At 38.9% G+C, this 17768-nt stretch overlaps 1 protein-coding gene across 2 annotated transcripts; it reads right to left on the minus strand.

Moving 5' to 3' along the window:
- Positions 1–4934: 4934 nt before the first annotated feature.
- Positions 4935–14290, minus strand: LOC110593309 (keratin-associated protein 4-6-like). Of its 2 annotated transcripts, XM_021704575.1 has the most exons (2): positions 14031–14290; positions 4935–5709 (listed from the first exon to the last, which is right to left on the minus strand). In XM_021704575.1, exons 1-2 carry the CDS (start codon positions 14247–14249, stop codon positions 5218–5220), a joined length of 711 nt encoding a protein of 236 aa, XP_021560250.1. In that variant the 5' UTR covers positions 14250–14290; the 3' UTR covers positions 4935–5217. The 2 variants fall into 2 exon arrangements, with proteins under 2 accessions (XP_021560250.1, XP_021560249.1); XM_021704574.1 differs by lacking the exon at positions 14031–14290 and having other exon boundaries at positions 4935–5793.
- Positions 14291–17768: the final 3478 nt, after the last annotated feature.

Genomic DNA, 17768 nt, shown 5'->3' on the forward strand with positions numbered 1-17768 from the left:
TTATTTTCCATGATCATATTTTGAGGATGGCTATTACAGTGCCACGTCTCTCTCCCTCACCTTTTCTTTTCTTTCCTTTTCTTTCTCTCTTTCTCTCTTTCTTTCTCAATGTGGGAAAATGCATGCTACTGTCAGGTGGAGTGCTGATAAGGAAATAGGAAAGATTCATAACTGGGATTACTTGGATGGGGAGGACCGGACTGTGTTTCCTGGATGATTGGAGAGTTAGAGGTTCACAAATGGCGTTCTAAACTCATTGTAATGACTCTACGTCAAGATGTAGCTTTGACTCATTCCTTTTTGATGAAAGAACCATTTTCAGAAATGAACTTTTTCCTTCAGGAATCTTTTCCACATATAGTATGCCAAAGCTGAGCAAGTTTGATCTTTCTTTTGATTGGCCAACTTATGTAATAGATTCTGCATTATATAGAAGGTTTTACTTAAAGCATCTTTTTCTTGTGCTCTTTCCATAATTCAAATTCAAGTCCTTCTGCTTAAAGAAGATGTAGACAGATAAGCCTTGCTGTTTGTATAGGCACTTAACTCTGGTATATTGAAAGGCAAGATTTTGGCAAATATTCAAAGCATCAAAGAATTAGTGTCCAAAACAAGCATTATGTATTTAAGGCTCATGTACTTACAGTGAAAAATGAGATACTACAGATACTGTTTGTGCTTGCCATGTGCCAGTTAGTCTGCTGAATGCTTTGTAATTTGTGTTGATTTTTCTTCGTAAAGAACCCATGAGGTACTCATTATTCTCTAAGAGTTCACATAGAGGAGTGTTAGGTAGCTAATCCTATGAAGTGTATCCCTTTGATTGTGCTGTTACATCTCCTTAGAGCCTTAGAAAGTTCATTCTCCCACATCAACTCAGCAATTCCTTATTCTCTTTTTAAGTTCCAGCCCAGAGGGCTCCCTCCTCCCTTTTGTTTTCCTTGACATTTCTCCTCCTCCCCCTCCTCCCCCTCCTCCCCCTCCTCCCCCTCCTTCTTCTTCTCCTCCTTCTTCTTTTTTAAACCTCATCTCCTCCTCATCTGTGTTGATATCACATTGTGGAACACTCAAACTTCTCACATCTACTGTAACCTGAATGTGATTATCTATCTCCAGCTGGATAGAGACACCTGAGGTGAACGCTTGAACCTTATAGTATTTTCATCATGCATGGAACAGAGCACGTCATCAGTGACTTTTTAAAAAAATACTTTCTAGGAATCACTTTTTAAATTTAAATGTTGTTTTGCAATTACATACTTATGCTCCCAAAATAAATTCTACAAAGTGAGGCATGTTTAAGGAAATCTTGCTATTTCTATTCCTTCCCTCCCCCACAGAGAATCATTTTTATAATGTAAGGTTTTCCCTCCCACTGCTATTTTAAATATAAGTGTGTTTGCATTTGCATAGTTGTATCTCCTTTGTTTCTTAGGTAAATGGTTGTACACTAGATACACTTTACTCCAATTTGCTTTGCTTCACCTAACAATTTATCCCAGAGTTATGTTATTTCACAGTAGTATAGTTCAGATATTCATTTCATTTTTAGCCACAAAATGTCCTATTCTGTTGCCGTAATATGATTTATTTAGCTAGCTCCCTATTGATGGACATTTGGGTTGTGTTCAGGCTTTCACTATTAAAAATAATACTGTGCACTTGAAAAGAAGTATCTTTTTTAACTTGGGGGTTGTGAATTTGATCCATATCTGCAAGATCTACCTTATTAATTATGTGTAGTTATTTTGTATTCTTATTAATTTTTCTTCACATGTTCTTTCTTTAAGTACACAGTATGTTAGACTTTGATTTTGGCTTGTGTCTTTTTATTCTTGCATCACCGTTTGTTTCTGCAGTTTAACTTTGTAGTTACATTTTCACTGTAGCCTTTACTATAATAAAGTGTCCCACTTTGTGTCCTGTAATGCTTTTTGGTAAAAACCTAACTTGTTTGGTATAAAAATTGTGACTTCTGCTTTATTTTATTTGCATTTTCTATGATATGTCTTTAGACTTTGACTTTTAACCTTCTGAAACCTGTTGTTTTAGTTGTATCTCTTGTACATAGCAGTGTTGGGTTTTTATTTTTTAGCCAATCTGAAAATCTTTTTCTTTTTACAGGTGAGTTGAGCCTATTACATGTATTAGTATGGTCAATTGATCAATATGTTTGACTTTAGTTATGTAATTTTTATTATATATGTAGTTTGTTATATGTGTATCATAATGAATAGTGACATAATATATAATGAATAGTGTCATACAACATATAGTGAGTTATGCATATGTAATATATATGTTAAATACCTACATCTCTACCTCTATTTCTCTGTCTTTACCTCTAATCCTTCATTGCTTTATTCTCTCTCTTCCTCAGTATGTCTTTGATATTTAGCAAGGTTTGTATTTTATACGAACAGTTACCTTTAAAAAAACATTTGTATATAATACTCCACGAGACTAATTTTCTGGCTGCTGTCACTTGATTCTCTATTTTAAGGAATATTGAAATGACTTAGTTACTTCTTCAACCCCCACTGCTTAAGCATTAGATCTGTTACTACCTAGGCAATTAGCAACATTTTTCTACTTTATGTATTCTCCTTCCTTTTCCTCTGGTTTTGTTTTGTTTTGTTTTGTTTTAAAATTGTAGCATATCTACGTGGTCAGTCTTTGGCCATCAGATATCATACTGCCTCTTGCCTGTTCATCATTCATTCTTATTTCTACAGATAAGAAGTATGTATTTCTCATATATATTCAGCCCAGAATATATTTATATATCACCCTCTGCTAGTCTTCATGTAGATGTCCCTCCAATATCTTCAGTCATCTTGTTTGTTTAAAGCTCATTCACTAACAAATGCCTTAGGATAGGCCCACAGGGAGAATATTCCCTGAGGTCTGTCATGTTCACAGTAGTTTATTTGTGGCATGGAGTTTGGTTTGGCTGGATATAAATCCTGGGATCACATTTTCTTTCCTTGAATGTCTTAAGAATGTTACTTTATTATCTTCTGACATGAAGTGTTGCCATCAAAATGTGTGAACACTATCCTGTTTCTTTTTCCTTTTAACTGACATGGATATTTTGCCTAGATATTCAAATGATTTTTTTCTTTAAAACCCAGTAGTTTTATATCATCATAATATAATGTAATATAATGTAGTATTATATGTTATATATTTATTGTTATTATGCCTCAGTTTTTACCACAATGGGCTGATTTATCCAGGTATATACAACTATTCCTTTATTTGAATTATAGTTCTTAGTATATTTCATTGCTTTGTTTCTCCCTTTGGGATATCTATTACATATATTCTCTACCTATTTTCTATGTCACTTTTCCCTTTCTTTGTTTCATTTTTCAAGATTGCTTTAGAAATTCTAGGTTCTTTGCTTCTAAGCATCTACTAAAAAGTCTTCTGAGATTTTTGATTGGGATTACATTGAATCTTTAGATAGACTGCAGGAGAATTGATATTTTAACACTAAACCTCCTTCCAATCCAGGGACATGGCATACATCTCCATTTATCTAGACCTTCTCTAATTTCTCTTTGTAAAATTTTGCAGCTGTGGAGGCAGAGCTCTTCCATGTTTTTGTTGCCTTTTTCCCTCAACATCCTATGTTTTTGATGCTTTTGAAAACAGAATTGCTCTTAATTTTAATTAATTGATAGTATATAAAATACAATTAAGAAATAAAATTAATTTATAATGATATAAATCTCATGTCCTTGTCAAATTCACTTACTAGTTTCAGGAGTTGTTGTGTGGGAGCCCCACCTTCTGTTAGTTCTCACCCCAAGTGAGTAATTGATGATTTAGCTCCATTCTGTTCCTCATCAGTGAAGGTGTCCCTACCTCCCTCTCCTAACTTGGCGACCTTATGGTGGCTCTAGGGTTGAAGGGTGGGGTACGTCATTAGTAAAACTGTCCTTTTGGCAACGATGTCGCCATATGTATCACAGATACTTTCATCTAAAGAGGGGTTTCAAAGCTCAGTCTTATTCATACAAGTAAAAGCGCAGAGAAAAAATATTGTGTAGAAACCTGAGTGGACAAATATATAGAAAAACATTTAAAAGTAAATAAACTCTACTAGAATATCTGCTCCATTACTATGGAGAGCTTTCTGTGTGTTGGTCTCTGCTGCTACTCTAGTACCTTTAACAGTGCCTCCCATGTAATAAATGTTCAATAAATATCATTTGGATGAATGAATGAAGAAATTGGCATTTGGGAGGGTCAGTGAAAGCAGACCCACTTTTCAGTGAAAACAATGGGTCCCCGTTTTCCCATGGAAGCAATTGACAGGAACTCAGGAATACCCTCTTATGTGGTCATGCAGTCTACAGTTTATCCCAGTTTCCACCAAACACATCATCTTATCAAGGGCATGCTTTACCCATCTAGGCTATCTACCTGTCCCTTGAATGCATGAGGATCTGAAACTCTCTATCAACAGAAAAAAATGAGACCTGACTGAGGCCCTGTTGCAAATAGAGTCAGAATCAGTGCATATTTGATTTGTTGCGTGGATGACATCAGTGTCATTGAGTACAAGCCTGAATACAAACTTGTAGACTGTGCTGAACAATACATTGCATAACTATGGTGGCTGGTGTGATGCATGAAACATGTATTGTGTTCTTTTTGCCTTTATATACCTACAGTCTTCCAAACATCTACTTTTCACTCTCTTGTTTATTTTCCTAGGGCAGGTTCATAGTGTTAGGTGATTTGCCCATGAAATAAGGAGGCACGTAGGAAAGAATCAGGCAGTGAATAATGGAATCTGACTATTATTGAGAAGTGACAAGACCATGTGTGTATCCTGCAGGTATAGGTCAAATACACTTGCCTACCAGCTGAAGACAAAATCTTAATGGAGCAACAATCACACTGAATTGTTAATGCAGGGAAGTAACTTTATTTTGGTACAAAAATATATCAGGTTACAGAAAAGGCCTATAAAAGGGAAGTTAGGAGAATGATTTCACCAATTGTCAGGTCGAAGGGTAAAATCTGTTACTGTATAAGTGTTCCGCGCCATATCCATCTTCTTCAACAGCATGATTGGTTTCCTCAGTGGAATTAAGGCCCAATTCAGTTGAGCAACATCATTTCCACTCCATGTGTTCTAAAAGGAGGGTCTACAAATGTGGGGCAGAGGTAAACAGAGACGGTGGTCACAGGGCAGGGGGCTCAGCAGCAAGAGGAGGCACAGCACACGGGACGGGGGCAGGTGGAGATGACACAGGTGGGGCGATAGCAAGTGGTGTGGCAGGAGACCTGACCACAGACTGGGCGCAGGCAGCAGGAGGGGCAGCAGCAGGAGGGGCGGCAGCAGCTGGAGCCACAGCAGGAGGGGCGGCAGCAGCTAGAGATGCAGCAGGAGGGGTGGCAGCAGCTGGAACCACAGCAGGAGGGGCGGCAGCAGCTGGAGCCACAGCAGCTGGAACCACAGCAGGAGGGGCGGTAGCAGCTGGAACCACAGCAGGAGGGGCGGTAGCAGCTGGGGCGGCAGCAGGTGGTCTGGCAGCAGGTGGGGCGGCAGCAGCTAGAGATGCAGCAGCTGGGCCTGCAGCAGCTGGAGCCACAGCAGGAGGGGTGGCAGCAGCTGGACACGCAGCAGCTGGGGCGGCAGCAGGTGGTCCTGCAGCAGGTGGTCTGGCAGCAGCTGGGGTGGCAGCAGGTCTCCTGGCCACAGCCCTGGTCAGAGCAGACGGAGCCACAACAGGAGGCGACCATGGTGTCAGAGGGTGGAGGTTCTGATATTAGTAAGAGTGAGCTTAGTGAATTTGAAAATCCCTCTGCTGCTTGTCCTCTTTTATACTCTGCTGAAGCTGCTATGTTCTTGTCCTGGACAATTTCCTAGTTTTCTTTTCCTAAAGAAATATTAGTCATTAAATTAGATCACTGTGTTTTTCTGGTTAAATATTTTCAAATGAAGAAAAATAAGATTTCCTTTTCCTGGTGTGTTAAGATTTCCAATCTGGTCATTCTCAAAATTGTCTTTTCTATTTTCTTGTTTGTCAAAAGGGCCTATCACATGGGTTCAGTCACTGATGTTTAGCTGTGATCTGTGTATCACTCCATATATTGTTTGGACAAATTATTCACATGATGCCAAGGTCTCTTTTGATGTCAAAAGAGAGGTAGAATTATAGTAGGGAATAGAAAAAAGTTCATCTTTATGAGTTACCTGTATGCTATGAGGAAGACAGACCCTATCTGTGAGTCACAAATACTCATTAGAGAATAGACTCTGGCTGTTTCAAAGTATGTGCTAAGTATTATTTCCTGTGTTCAATTTGAAACTGTTAGCAACAACTCATTGTATGTAAATATTAAAAGGTATTTATTTGGGGCCTCTTTGAAGGGATTCTCACTGGTCCAGTATGGAACAACTTGAACAGCAAAATGAATAGTGGTAGTAATGGATTTTAACCCATTAAAAAAAAGAACTCATGAGTCCATATTGAGACTAATTAAAGAAATGAAAAAGATGAGAAAGTTATCCATGGTAGTAGAATGTCAACTAATAAATGTAGAAGGAAAAACTGAGTCACAAAATCACCGTTTACAACCCTCATAATAAAACTCGATTCAGGTAAATATCATCAATGGATGCTACAGCTAATAGGTGAAAGTTTGTTGAGGGACAGGATATTTGCACACCTTTAAAATATTTCCTCATCAGGGGGCACCTGGGTGGTGGCTCAGTCGTTAAGTGTCTGCCTTCAGCTCAGGTCATGATCCTGGGGTCCTGGGATCGGGCTCCCTGCTCAGCAGGAAGCCTGCTTCTCTCTGTCCCTCTGCCACTCCCCCTGGTTGTGCTCTCTTTCTGTCTCTCTCTCTCTCTCTCTGACAAATAAAATCTTTTAAAAAGTAAAATATTTCCTCATCAGTTATTTATTAATTTCTAAGGGAAAAATGCTAACTTTACTGTGGAGAAACTTGAGGAAAAACCTTAACCAGTGTTAGCATCATTAATAATAGGACCAACGGATATGTGTCTCCCTAAGTCACACACTGAAAGGACACATCACCTATGTAGTATTCCTGTCAAAATGCACCACCCAAATCAAATCATGAGGGATTCAGACAAATCCATACTAAGGAATATTCCACGTAATGATTTCTCTTTAAAAATGTCAGAATCACCAAATATAAAGACAAACCAAGGAAGTGTTTCAGATTTAAGAAGACTAAAGAGACACAATATCTAAATGCAATTCATGAATGTGGGTAAAAATTTCTCTGTAGGATATTCTTGGTACAACTGGCAGCATGCAGATATTAAATGTATATTAAGGGATAGTAATGTATCAACATTTAATTGATATGTGTACTCTGGTTATGCAAGAAAATGTCCTTAGTCTTAGGATTTTAAGTTTATATATTTAAATCTTTGTGTCTATATCATATCTACCTACCTACCTACCTATAGCTGTCTATTGGAAAGAAACAAAATGTGGCAAAATGTTGAATCTAGATGAAAGCTATATGGTATAAAGGGGGTCTTCATATTACTATTCTGTAAGTTTGACATTTTTTTCAAAGGTTAGGATTGAAAGAATCTTTTTCTTCAGTGTTAGTATATTAAGAGGGAGTAATTAGTATCTTTTGGGAGAAATACTAATATATAACACATTTTACTTTATAGGAGCTTCTGTAATAACCTTTTTTTATATTTCTAACTAGTGCAATAAATCTTTCATTTTCTTGGGACCTTGGAAATATAGGACTCTTGGTAACATTGCTGATTGAATTGTACAAGCAAATAGAAATGCTTGAAAAGTATTTTAATTACATGGCTGAATTTGAAAAAAGAAAAGAAAAATTCTCATTTTCCAGAAATGAAAAGAGAACTCAAACTGTAAACAGTAGCTGATGTCCTAGGGCCTATGGAATTTGTTGGTATCTAGTTATAGGCTTTCAGAATCGGAGGTTGGTAGTTAATACCCAGGCAGGTGCAAGAAATGGGACCTCAAGGTGTCACAATGCAGGATCCAAGAAGGGAGAACTCTTCCTAGAGTTTGCACATCTAACGTGGCACCTTGTAAGATGGGGACAAGAAAACCGTATCTGCCCACAAGGGATTTTACATGGTAATCAAGGCTCCTGCGAGCATCTCAGCCACAGCAACACTAGCAAGCTTTCTAATTTATACTATATGCATACTGAAGGAATCTTTGAGATTTGTGCAAAGTGTTACAAAACAGTGAATGTCCTTGGAATCATCAGAAACAAAAGCAAAAATCGTAGCACAAAGAAATAACTGTTATAAAAGAATATATAAGAATATATATAGAATATTAAAGAACTCAAAAAAGCACTAACCACAAGGAAAAGAAACCACACATAGGCTGAATGGGATGTCCACAGGGGAAAATGTTCTAAAATACTCAAGAGCATAATCCACCATGAATAGCATAGTAGATACAAGAAAAGAAAATATAACCTCAAGAATTGAGATAATTGAAAATTTTGAAGACTGTAAATAAATTGGAGTTCAAAGAGGCTCTTTAATCTTTGGCTTGATGTTTCCATCACTTTTGTTAAATTGTCCATCAGGTATCTCTTTGTTTATAGCTTCTTCCCTGTTGTCTTTTCCTGGGACTCAAGTTTATGTGTACGTTTGATCTTTCACTTTGTTCCATGTGTATCTCATGCTCTTGTCTGTATTTTTTTTTTTAAACTTTTTCCTCTTTGTATTTTAATGTGGATATTTTCTACTTCCAATGTGTTCTTTCTCTCTTCTGTCCAATCTGCTAAACCCCTTTATTGAGTTCTGAATTTCAGGATTTGAGTTTTTCAGTTCTAGGATTTTCACTAGACTTCTGTTTTCATTTTTGTTTTTACATATTCTAATTCTCTGATGAAATTTGCCATTTCTCATCTATTACTTTAAACATATTAATCATAGTTATTTTAAGGTTAGTTGTAATACTTTACATGGATCATCTCTGAATCTATTTCTACTGTCTTTTCCTTGGTCCTAGTAATTTGGACCTTTTTTCTTCCAGCATATCTGTTTTTAATTGAATACCAGACATTATATGTGAAAAACTAGAGAGGCTTGAGGTGATTTTATCTTCCACCTTAAAGGATTTAATTTTCTTCTTAGACTCTGGGACCCTTAATCCTGCCTGCATAGAATAATTTCCAGTGCTTAAAATCAATTGTTAATTTTCTCCAGTTCTTATAGTCATCCTCATTGAGAGCTACTTCATCATTGCTGGATGTGGAATTCTGCCCTTTGACTTTTTTCAAGTTGCCACTCTCTTTTGGACAGTGTGCTCTATTACTTGCCTTTCCTCTGACTATTCCTTTCTAGTGCCTGTGCTTGCTTTTGTTCTTCCTTCAGCTTTCCCATAGTTCAGGTCATAGATGTCTGCTCTGTAGATAACTTCCTATGATCCAGGAAACCACCTGCAGGCCCGCAGCATTAAAACCCATTTTAGATTTGTAAGCCCCTCTCTCACATACTGTAGTTGGCAGCCTCTACGATGACTGCTGGTGATCCCTGCCTCCTGGTACTCATGTCCTTGTGTGATCCCCTCCCCTTGAGTGTGAGCTAGACATGGTGATTCATTTGGAAAATAATGGAATACAGCAGTACTGAGAATATGTCACTCTCAAGATTAGGTTATTATAAGCTTGTGGCTTCCATCTTGGGTTTTCTTGCTACTTTTCTCACTTTTTTAGATTACTTGCTCTGGGGGGAGCCAGTTGGCATGTTGCATGAACAGCCCACATGGTGAGGAACTGAAGCCTCCTGCCAGCAGCCATATGAGTGAGCTTGGAAGTGGATTTTTCTGCCCTCATACAAATGCAGCTCTGGTCAACAGACTTGCAGGCAATCTCAGGAGAGAGCCAGACTTGCCACTTCTGGATTGCTAACCCTCAGAAAGTATGTGAGATAATAAATGTTTGTTGTTTAAGCTGCCAAATTTTGGGATAACTTGTTACACAACAAGTGTAGATAACTAATATACATACCAGTTCCATGTGTGTGAAATTCTTCTGGATTTTCCATAAAGACAGTCATATTATCTGCAAATAATGACAGGGTGTTTTTTGTTGTTATTGTTGTTTTCTTTCCAATTCTTCCACTTACATTCTTTTTCTTTAAATTTTTCTTTATTGTGAAAAAGTACTGATAGAGCCCCTCCCCCCCAAAAAAACCAAAAAACAACCAAAAGTTTTTATGCTCAAGCCAACTGAAGGTGCAACTCATTCTCATCTGCAATCTCAGATCTATTAGGAGTTCTGTGCCTTGAGTGGGGTTGAAAAATAATGTCCCTAGGCAAGTAAAATTAATTTATGGAGTTAAACACAATCATGAGTCAGTCCCACTATATTACTTATTAGCTCTGCAACTCTCAGAGTATGCATTTATTACAAAGCTTGCTAAATGTTTCTCCCGCTTTCACTAGCATGAATTCATCAGAAATTTATTTGTACCTTTTTTTAAAAAAAATTTTTATTGTTAATCACCATACATTACATCATTAGTTTTTGATGTAGTGTTCCATGATTCATTGTTTGTGCATAACACCCAGTGCTCCATGCAAAACGTGCTCTGTTTAATACCCATCACCAGGCTAACCCATCCTCCCACCCCCCTCCTGTCTAGAACCTTCAGTTTGTTTTTCAGAGTCCATCGTCTCTCATGGTTCGTCTCCCCTTCCAATTCCTCCCCCCCCTTCATTCTTCCCTTCCTGCTATCTTCTTTTTTTTTTTCCTTAACATATATTGCATTATTTGTTTCAGAGGTACACATCTGTGATTCAGCAGTCTTGCACAATTCACAGCACTCACCATAGCACATACCCTCCCCAGTATCTATCACCCAGTCACCCCATCCCTCCCACGCCACCCCCCACTCCAGCGACCCTCAGTTTGTTTCCTGAGATTAAGAATTCCTCATATCAGTGAGGTCATACATGTCCTTCTCTGATTGACTTATTTCGCTCAGCATGATACCCTCCAGTTCCATCCACATCGTTGCAAATGGCAAGATCTCATTCCTTTTGATGGCTGCATAATATTCCATTGTATATATGTACCACATCTTCTTTATCCATCCATCTGTCGATGGACATCTTGGCTCTTTCCACAGTTTGGCTATTGTGGACATTGCTGCTATAAACATCGGGGTGCATGTACCCCTTTGGATCCCTACATTTGTATCTTTGGGGTAAATACCCAGTAGTGCAATTGCTGGATCATATGGTAGCTCTATTTTCAACTTTCTGAGGAACCTCCATACTGTTCTCCAGAGTGGCTGCACCAGCTTGCATTCCCACCAACAGTGTAGGAGGGTTCCCCTTTCTCTGCATCCCCGCCAACATCTGTCATTTCCTGACTTGTTAATTTTAGCCATTCTGACTGGTGTGAGGTGGTATCTCATTGAGGTTTTGATTTGGATTTCCCTGATGCCGAGCGATATTGAGCACTTTTTCATGTGTCTGTTGGCCACTTGGATGTCTTCTTTGGAAAAATGTCTGTTCATGTCTTCTGCTCATTTCTTGATTGGATTCTTTGTTCTTTGGGTGTTGAGTTTGATGAGTTCTTTATAGATTTTGGATACTAGCCCTTTATCTGATATGTCATTTGCAAATATCTTCTCCCATTCTGTCGGTTGTCTTTTGGTTTTGTGGACTGTTTCCTTTGCTGTGCAAAAGCTTTTTATCTTGATGAAGTCCCAATAGTTCATTTTTGCCCTTGCTTCCCTTGCCTTTGGCGATGTTTCTAGGAAGAAGTTGCTGTGGCTGAGGTCAAAGAGGTTGCTGCCTGTGTTCTCCTTTAGGATTTGGATGGACTCCTGTCTCACATTGAGGTCTTTCAACCATTTGGAGTCTATTTTTGTGTGTGGTGTAAGGAAATGGTCCAGTTTCATTCTTCTGCATGTGGCTATCCAATTTTGCCAACACCATTTGTTGAAGAGACTGTCTTTTTTCCATTGGACATTCTTTCCTGCGTTGTCGAAGATTAGTTGACCATAAAGTTGAGGGTCAATTTCTGGGCTCTCTATTCTGTTCCATTGATCTATGTGCCTGTTTTTGTGCCAGTACCATACTGTCTTGATGATGACAGCTTTGTAATAGAGCTGGAAGTCCGGAATTGTGATGCCGCCAGCTTTGCTTTTCTTTTTCAACATTCCTCTGGCTATGCGGGGTCTTTTCTGGTTCCATACAAATTTTAGGATGATTTGTTCCATTTCTTTGAAAAAAGTGGATGGTATTTTGATGGGGATTGCATTGAATGTGTAGATTGCTCTCGGTAGCACTGACATCTTCACAATATTTGTTCTTCCAATCCATGAACATGGAACATTTTTCCATTTCTTTGTGTTTTCCTCAATTTCTTTCATGAGTATTTTATAGTTTTCTGAATATAGATCCTTTGCCTCTTTGGTTAGATTTATTCCTAAGTATCTTATGGTTTTAGGTGCAATTGTAAATGGGATCGACTCCTTAATTTCTCTTTTTTCTGTCTTGTTATTGGTGTTTAGGAATGCCATTGATTTTTGTGCATTGATTTTATATCCTGCCACTTTACTGAATTCCTGTATGAGTTGTAGCAGTTTTGGGGTGGAGTCTTTTGGGTTTTCCACAGAAAGTATCATATCATCTGCAAAGAGTGAGAGTTTGACTTCTTCTTTGCCGATTTGGATGCCTTTGATTTCTTTTTGTTGTCTGATTCCTGTGGCTAGGACTTCTAATACTATGTTGAATAGCAGTTATTTGTACCTTTTTTTACTGGGATAGAGTCCATAGGGATTTGGGAATATTCTGGGGTTACTGAGAACCAAACAAGTGCATTGATTGGTTTCTTGTCAGTCCCACACTCTTCATAAAATTTGTTGAAAAAGTCCTCCTAAACATGGGTATAAGAACACAACCCAGAAAAGTTGTTAAGATAGGGAAATATTAAAATTTGAGTACTTTCCATTTTATGCTATTCTCCACACTCAGGGAGATTGATTTTCCCAAAAGATCATTATTTTGTTGTTAATAGTTGGAGATGAAGTTAGATAAGGCTGAGAGGATAATAAATTGGATTACACAGGAGAAGGGTAGACCATAAGGAGGAACCCCTGTTTCCTAAGAAAACCTGACAAGGGAAGAACAATGGAGACAGGGAAAGGAGGGGAGGAAGAGAGAGGGAAGGAACAGAGGGATGAGACATCTATGAGTAGTGGAATTGTAGGGCAAAGTAGGCTCTCAGAAATATTGAAGAAAGGCTTGCTGTGGCATATAACCCTTCTCCTGCATGCCCCTAAATTTTTTACATAAAAATCTTTATGATTCATCAGTGCTTTTGGACATTCTGTATATTGTTATTTCTGGATTGGTTAGTTTGTTTTTTAATGTCAGACTCCCCACGTTGGGATTTTCCTGAGGGTGAGAGCCAGGACTAGAAAGCCTGATTCAGTGGCATGTTGGCTATAATTCCCCCAGGAAATGAGGATAATCACAGCAAAGCAGCAGACACAAGAACATTGTATTTCTAGGCCAGGAAAGTGGAGCTTTATTCAGGAGCAACAACAAGATACAGAAATCTTCCTGTAAAAGGAAATACAGACTTTTGGATCTGAGGCTATGACAGCAGTGCCCCTGCGGGCCCTGCAGGAGTTTGGGACAGGGTGACTTGACACCTAGAAGTCAAAAGGTCAGATGTAGAATTTGGGCAATTCTAGTAATTTCTTGCTATGAATACCACCTAATTTCATACTCTGGGTCCACTTGGGGAAAAGGTCAACAAAGGTGAGAGAGTTTGGCCTGAGGCTGGGATGTGGACACACAGTTGTTGGAAATGGCCACCCCTAAGGCATCCGTATAGTGTATAGAGTCTGCTGCTGGATGAAACTAGTGAAGGGGAGAAGGTGGGCTCAGGGAAAGGTCTTAGTAGCAAGAGGAGGCACAGCACATGGGACGGGGGCAGGTGGAGATGACACAGGTGGGGCGATAGCAAGTGGTGTGGCAGGAGACCCGGCCACAGACTGGGCGCAGGCAGCAGGAGGGGCAGCAGCAGGAGGGGCGGCAGCAGCTGGAGCCACAGCAGCTGAGGCGGCAGCAGGTGGTCCTGCAGCAGGTGGTCTGGCAGCAGCTGGGGCGGCAGCAGCTGGATCCACAGCAGGAGGGGCAGCAGCAGGTCTCCTGGCAGAGGCCATGGCCGCAGCCCTGGTCAGAGCAGACGGAGCCACAAGAGGAACTAACCATTGTGTCAGAGGGTGAAAGTTGTGGGTGTGTTTCCAAGAGAGTGAGGGTCTTGAGTTAGGAAGTCTCCTTGCCACATGGCCCCTTTTATACCCTGCTGAGGGACTTCTGTGATTATGAAAAGACTATTTCCTTCTTTTTGTTTATATTGACTACAAATGCAATTAGTAAATTAGGTCATTATATTTTTCTAGTAAAAACTCCCAATGTATAGAAAATAGTTATTTCCCTTTTCTCAAGTTCCCCAGGGTTCTCATGTGAATCACTTCCTTTTTATTTGTTCGCATTGTCACAAGACTTTAATCTCTGGGTATCATGTGACACAGGTGGGTCCCTGTCTCTTTGTTTCTCACCTTGACATGATTTTGGGAGAGCTTCTGATGGAGAAGGATCTCTAGTGGAAAATTTATATTTCAATAGATGGAATGCTGGTAGGAAAAAAGGAAGTAAGCTCCTTCTTTTTGAGTGTAAGAAGTGAGGAGACTTATGATTAATTGTGTATATTGTGGTGGTCTTTGGGTTAATGAAATTCCTACAGCATTCCAGGCTGTGTTATTTCTCATCACTCTGATGTACTTTGAAACAGCAGCAACTCAGGGTTTTTAAATAGCAAAGAGTCATCTGGGATTGATCGGTGTTGATCTTCAGAAATGTCTTCTGGGTTGGGCTAGAGTAATTGGGCTGATAATTTTTGATCTGTCTTTTGAAATGTCAAAATATGCCATGATTATACTTTACGGCCATTTTTATTAAAAGTTTTTCAAATATTTTAACCTAAAATGTCTGTCAGTTTTTGTGGTATCATATATGTTTAAGATTTTCTTAGGAACATTAAGGGAAATATAAATGGTATTTATGATCTTACATATACTTTCATAGTAATGACATCCATAAAGAGTTTTATAATCAAGGTCAGATCTGGTTATGTTCCTAAGTAAGAGGTATTCTTCAATGCCACCGGTATTCAGGGGAAAAAAATTCAAGGAAAGAGCAAGTTACATTCACGATAGTCCCTCTTCCTGCAGTCTTTTGTGAGCTCAACGTTCTCCTAGTTATCTTTTCCCATTGAGTTCAAATGCCACCTTCTCCTATATCTTCCTTGGCATGGCACAAAAGTAAAGTCTTTTCTCTATGGCACTTCCGTTGTGCTTTATACATGCATGGGTTCCACCATATCATTTTCTACCAGAAATGCATTTATGTATCTGGCTCCCTCTGGAATATAAACTTCATTAGGGCAAGGAATATGCTTTACCCATCTGTGTATCCCCAGGGCTGAAATAGAGTGATTTTTGATAAAGGGGATCTCTGTTTAATGACTGTAGATGTTGTCTCAGCCATCAGAGAAGACACATTGACCTTTGTTGTTCAAGAGAAAGGACAATAGTTGAGATTGGGCATAACTCTGGCCTGTGATGATGAAAGGGAAATGTATGGAAGGTTAAGAAGTAGTGAGAGATAAATTGAGATTGCTAGAATGAGAGAGAGATTGTGTGTAGCCTTAAATTTCAGGAGAAATGGTGGGATCTTTTAAAAGCTATTAAGCAGGAATGTAATATATACATGCCATATATAATTGACTGTAATGTTTTGATTTGCCTTTAGAAATGCCAAAATACACTTGGCTTTCTGGGGAGAGACACTGTTTAAAAGTTGAAGTGGAGCAAGGTGAGATATGTGCTCATAGCCTCAGGTGATGGTAATGAGCATAACAGAGTTACTTCAAAGAAAGAATCAGCAAAGGCTTGAACCAAATTGAACATAGAGGAATAAGGAAGGTTTTTTATAAAATTTATAAAACATACCGCATCTGTTTTTTATGTATTTTATAGCTCTCCATGTATATAACGTATGCCCTTTCCTCCTAAAAGCCAGTAATTTAAAGTTTTACGGGATAAATAAATCAGAAAGCATTTATGTGCTAAAAAAAGAACTGAAGCCATTTAGAGATAAGGAAGAGATAATCGACATGATTATGCACTAAATATGCCTGTTCTTTTCAGGAGCCTATGCAAAATGAAAACACAATGGATTATGGAATTCCTGTCCTTCTTCCTTCTGAAGGCTCTGAGTGCTGCCTGCTCAGCACTTTGCTGGACGCTGCAATAACACAACAACCAGCACATGATGCAGTTGTTCCAGTGCTTTCCACAGATGAGCACATTTGCCAGTCCCAACAACCCAATGCAGCAAGTTTCACTATAATCTCCCCTTTACAGATGAGGAAACTGAGGCAAAGGGAGAATTAAAACCAATAAATAGGAAGCAGTGATTTGTTTCCAGCCAACTGAGCATTGGAGTCCACATTTTTAAGCACTATATACCCTGCCTCTCTGCAAAGTCAGATGGGAAAGAAATTGTCTTTACCCTCATGTTGCTCTAGGTTAATAATGCATCCTGCATTATTAACATATAAGTAAGCATGAAACTTACATAGAGTCTTTAGAAACCCCACTGTCTGCAAATGTCTATGGACATGTATTCTGGGGGATTTCAAATTCCTTTTCATGGGCCCAAGAGCCCCCTGATGTTCACTATTCATAAAAATATTTTTCTATTTCTTTTTTTTTTAAAGATTTTATTTATTTATTTGACAGAGAGAGGGAGACTGAGTGAGAGGGAACACAAGCAGGGGGAGTGGGAGAGGGAGAAGCAGGCTTCCCGTGGAGCGGGGAGCCTGACGTGGGGCTCAAACCCAGGACCCTGGGATCATGACCTGAGCCGAAGGCAGATGCTTAACGACTGAGCCACCCAGGTACCCCTCTATTTCTTTTTGGAATTAGCTGTGACCATTGTGTATTTTTCTTAAATAATTCAAACTAAAATCTGTAGTCCCTTCCAGATGATGTTATTTATATTGTAATAAAGGAGAACATGTAATACTTAAACAATTCCCTTGGAATTTACCTCTATACCCCAAATATGCTTGCTGATTATGTAATTCTTCTCTTAGAAAGTAGAGAAAGTGCATACCCACTAAAGCTGCCTCAAACGAGGTAGCTGAATTATGATGTGATGCCACTATGGTGCCTACCATTTTCCCCATGGGGCTGGAAAACTTTTCCCCATCCCCAAGTCTTCCCACTGTTTGGATCAGTCCTCTGGCCATAACCACTGAGCTGGGCTGTGGGTTGCAGCTCTGCGTCCACCCCTCTATCCATATGAGCTTTGGCAACACCAGCATTGCTAAGACATGAAAAGAAAACAATCTCCTTTAGAAGGAGTGTAGGAATAGTTTAAATGTTGCTTAGCATTGCCTTGGATAGGGAAGAAGTGGAGGGTAAAAACAAAACAAAAAACTAGTTTCTGGTGAAATGTTTTTGTATTTTGCATCTTTCATATTTTAAAATTTAAACATTTTATATCATTTTTTCACATGTATTCCTCCCACCTTTCTTAACAGTCACCTAGGGTCCCCCCTCGAAGGCAGCCAGAGCTTCCAGTTTTTCTTACTCATTCTGAAGATATTTAATACATAAGAAACAAATAAGAATATTTATTCATTTCTTTCATTTATACAAA

This window comes from Neomonachus schauinslandi, chromosome 15, assembly GCF_002201575.2.
Source record: "Neomonachus schauinslandi chromosome 15, ASM220157v2, whole genome shotgun sequence".
In the NCBI taxonomy this organism is placed as follows: Eukaryota; Metazoa; Chordata; class Mammalia; order Carnivora; family Phocidae; genus Neomonachus; species Neomonachus schauinslandi.

Coding starts and splice junctions, on each gene's coding strand:
- LOC110593309 (XM_021704575.1), bottom strand. CDS start 14,249: ATGGTTAGTTCCTCTTGTGGCTCCGTCTGCTCTGACCAGGGCTGCGGC. Junction 5,710..14,030: donor CCTCCTGCTGCCTGCGCCCA/GTCTGTGGCCGG, acceptor TGTGGCCAGGAG/ACCTGCTGCCACCCCAGCTG.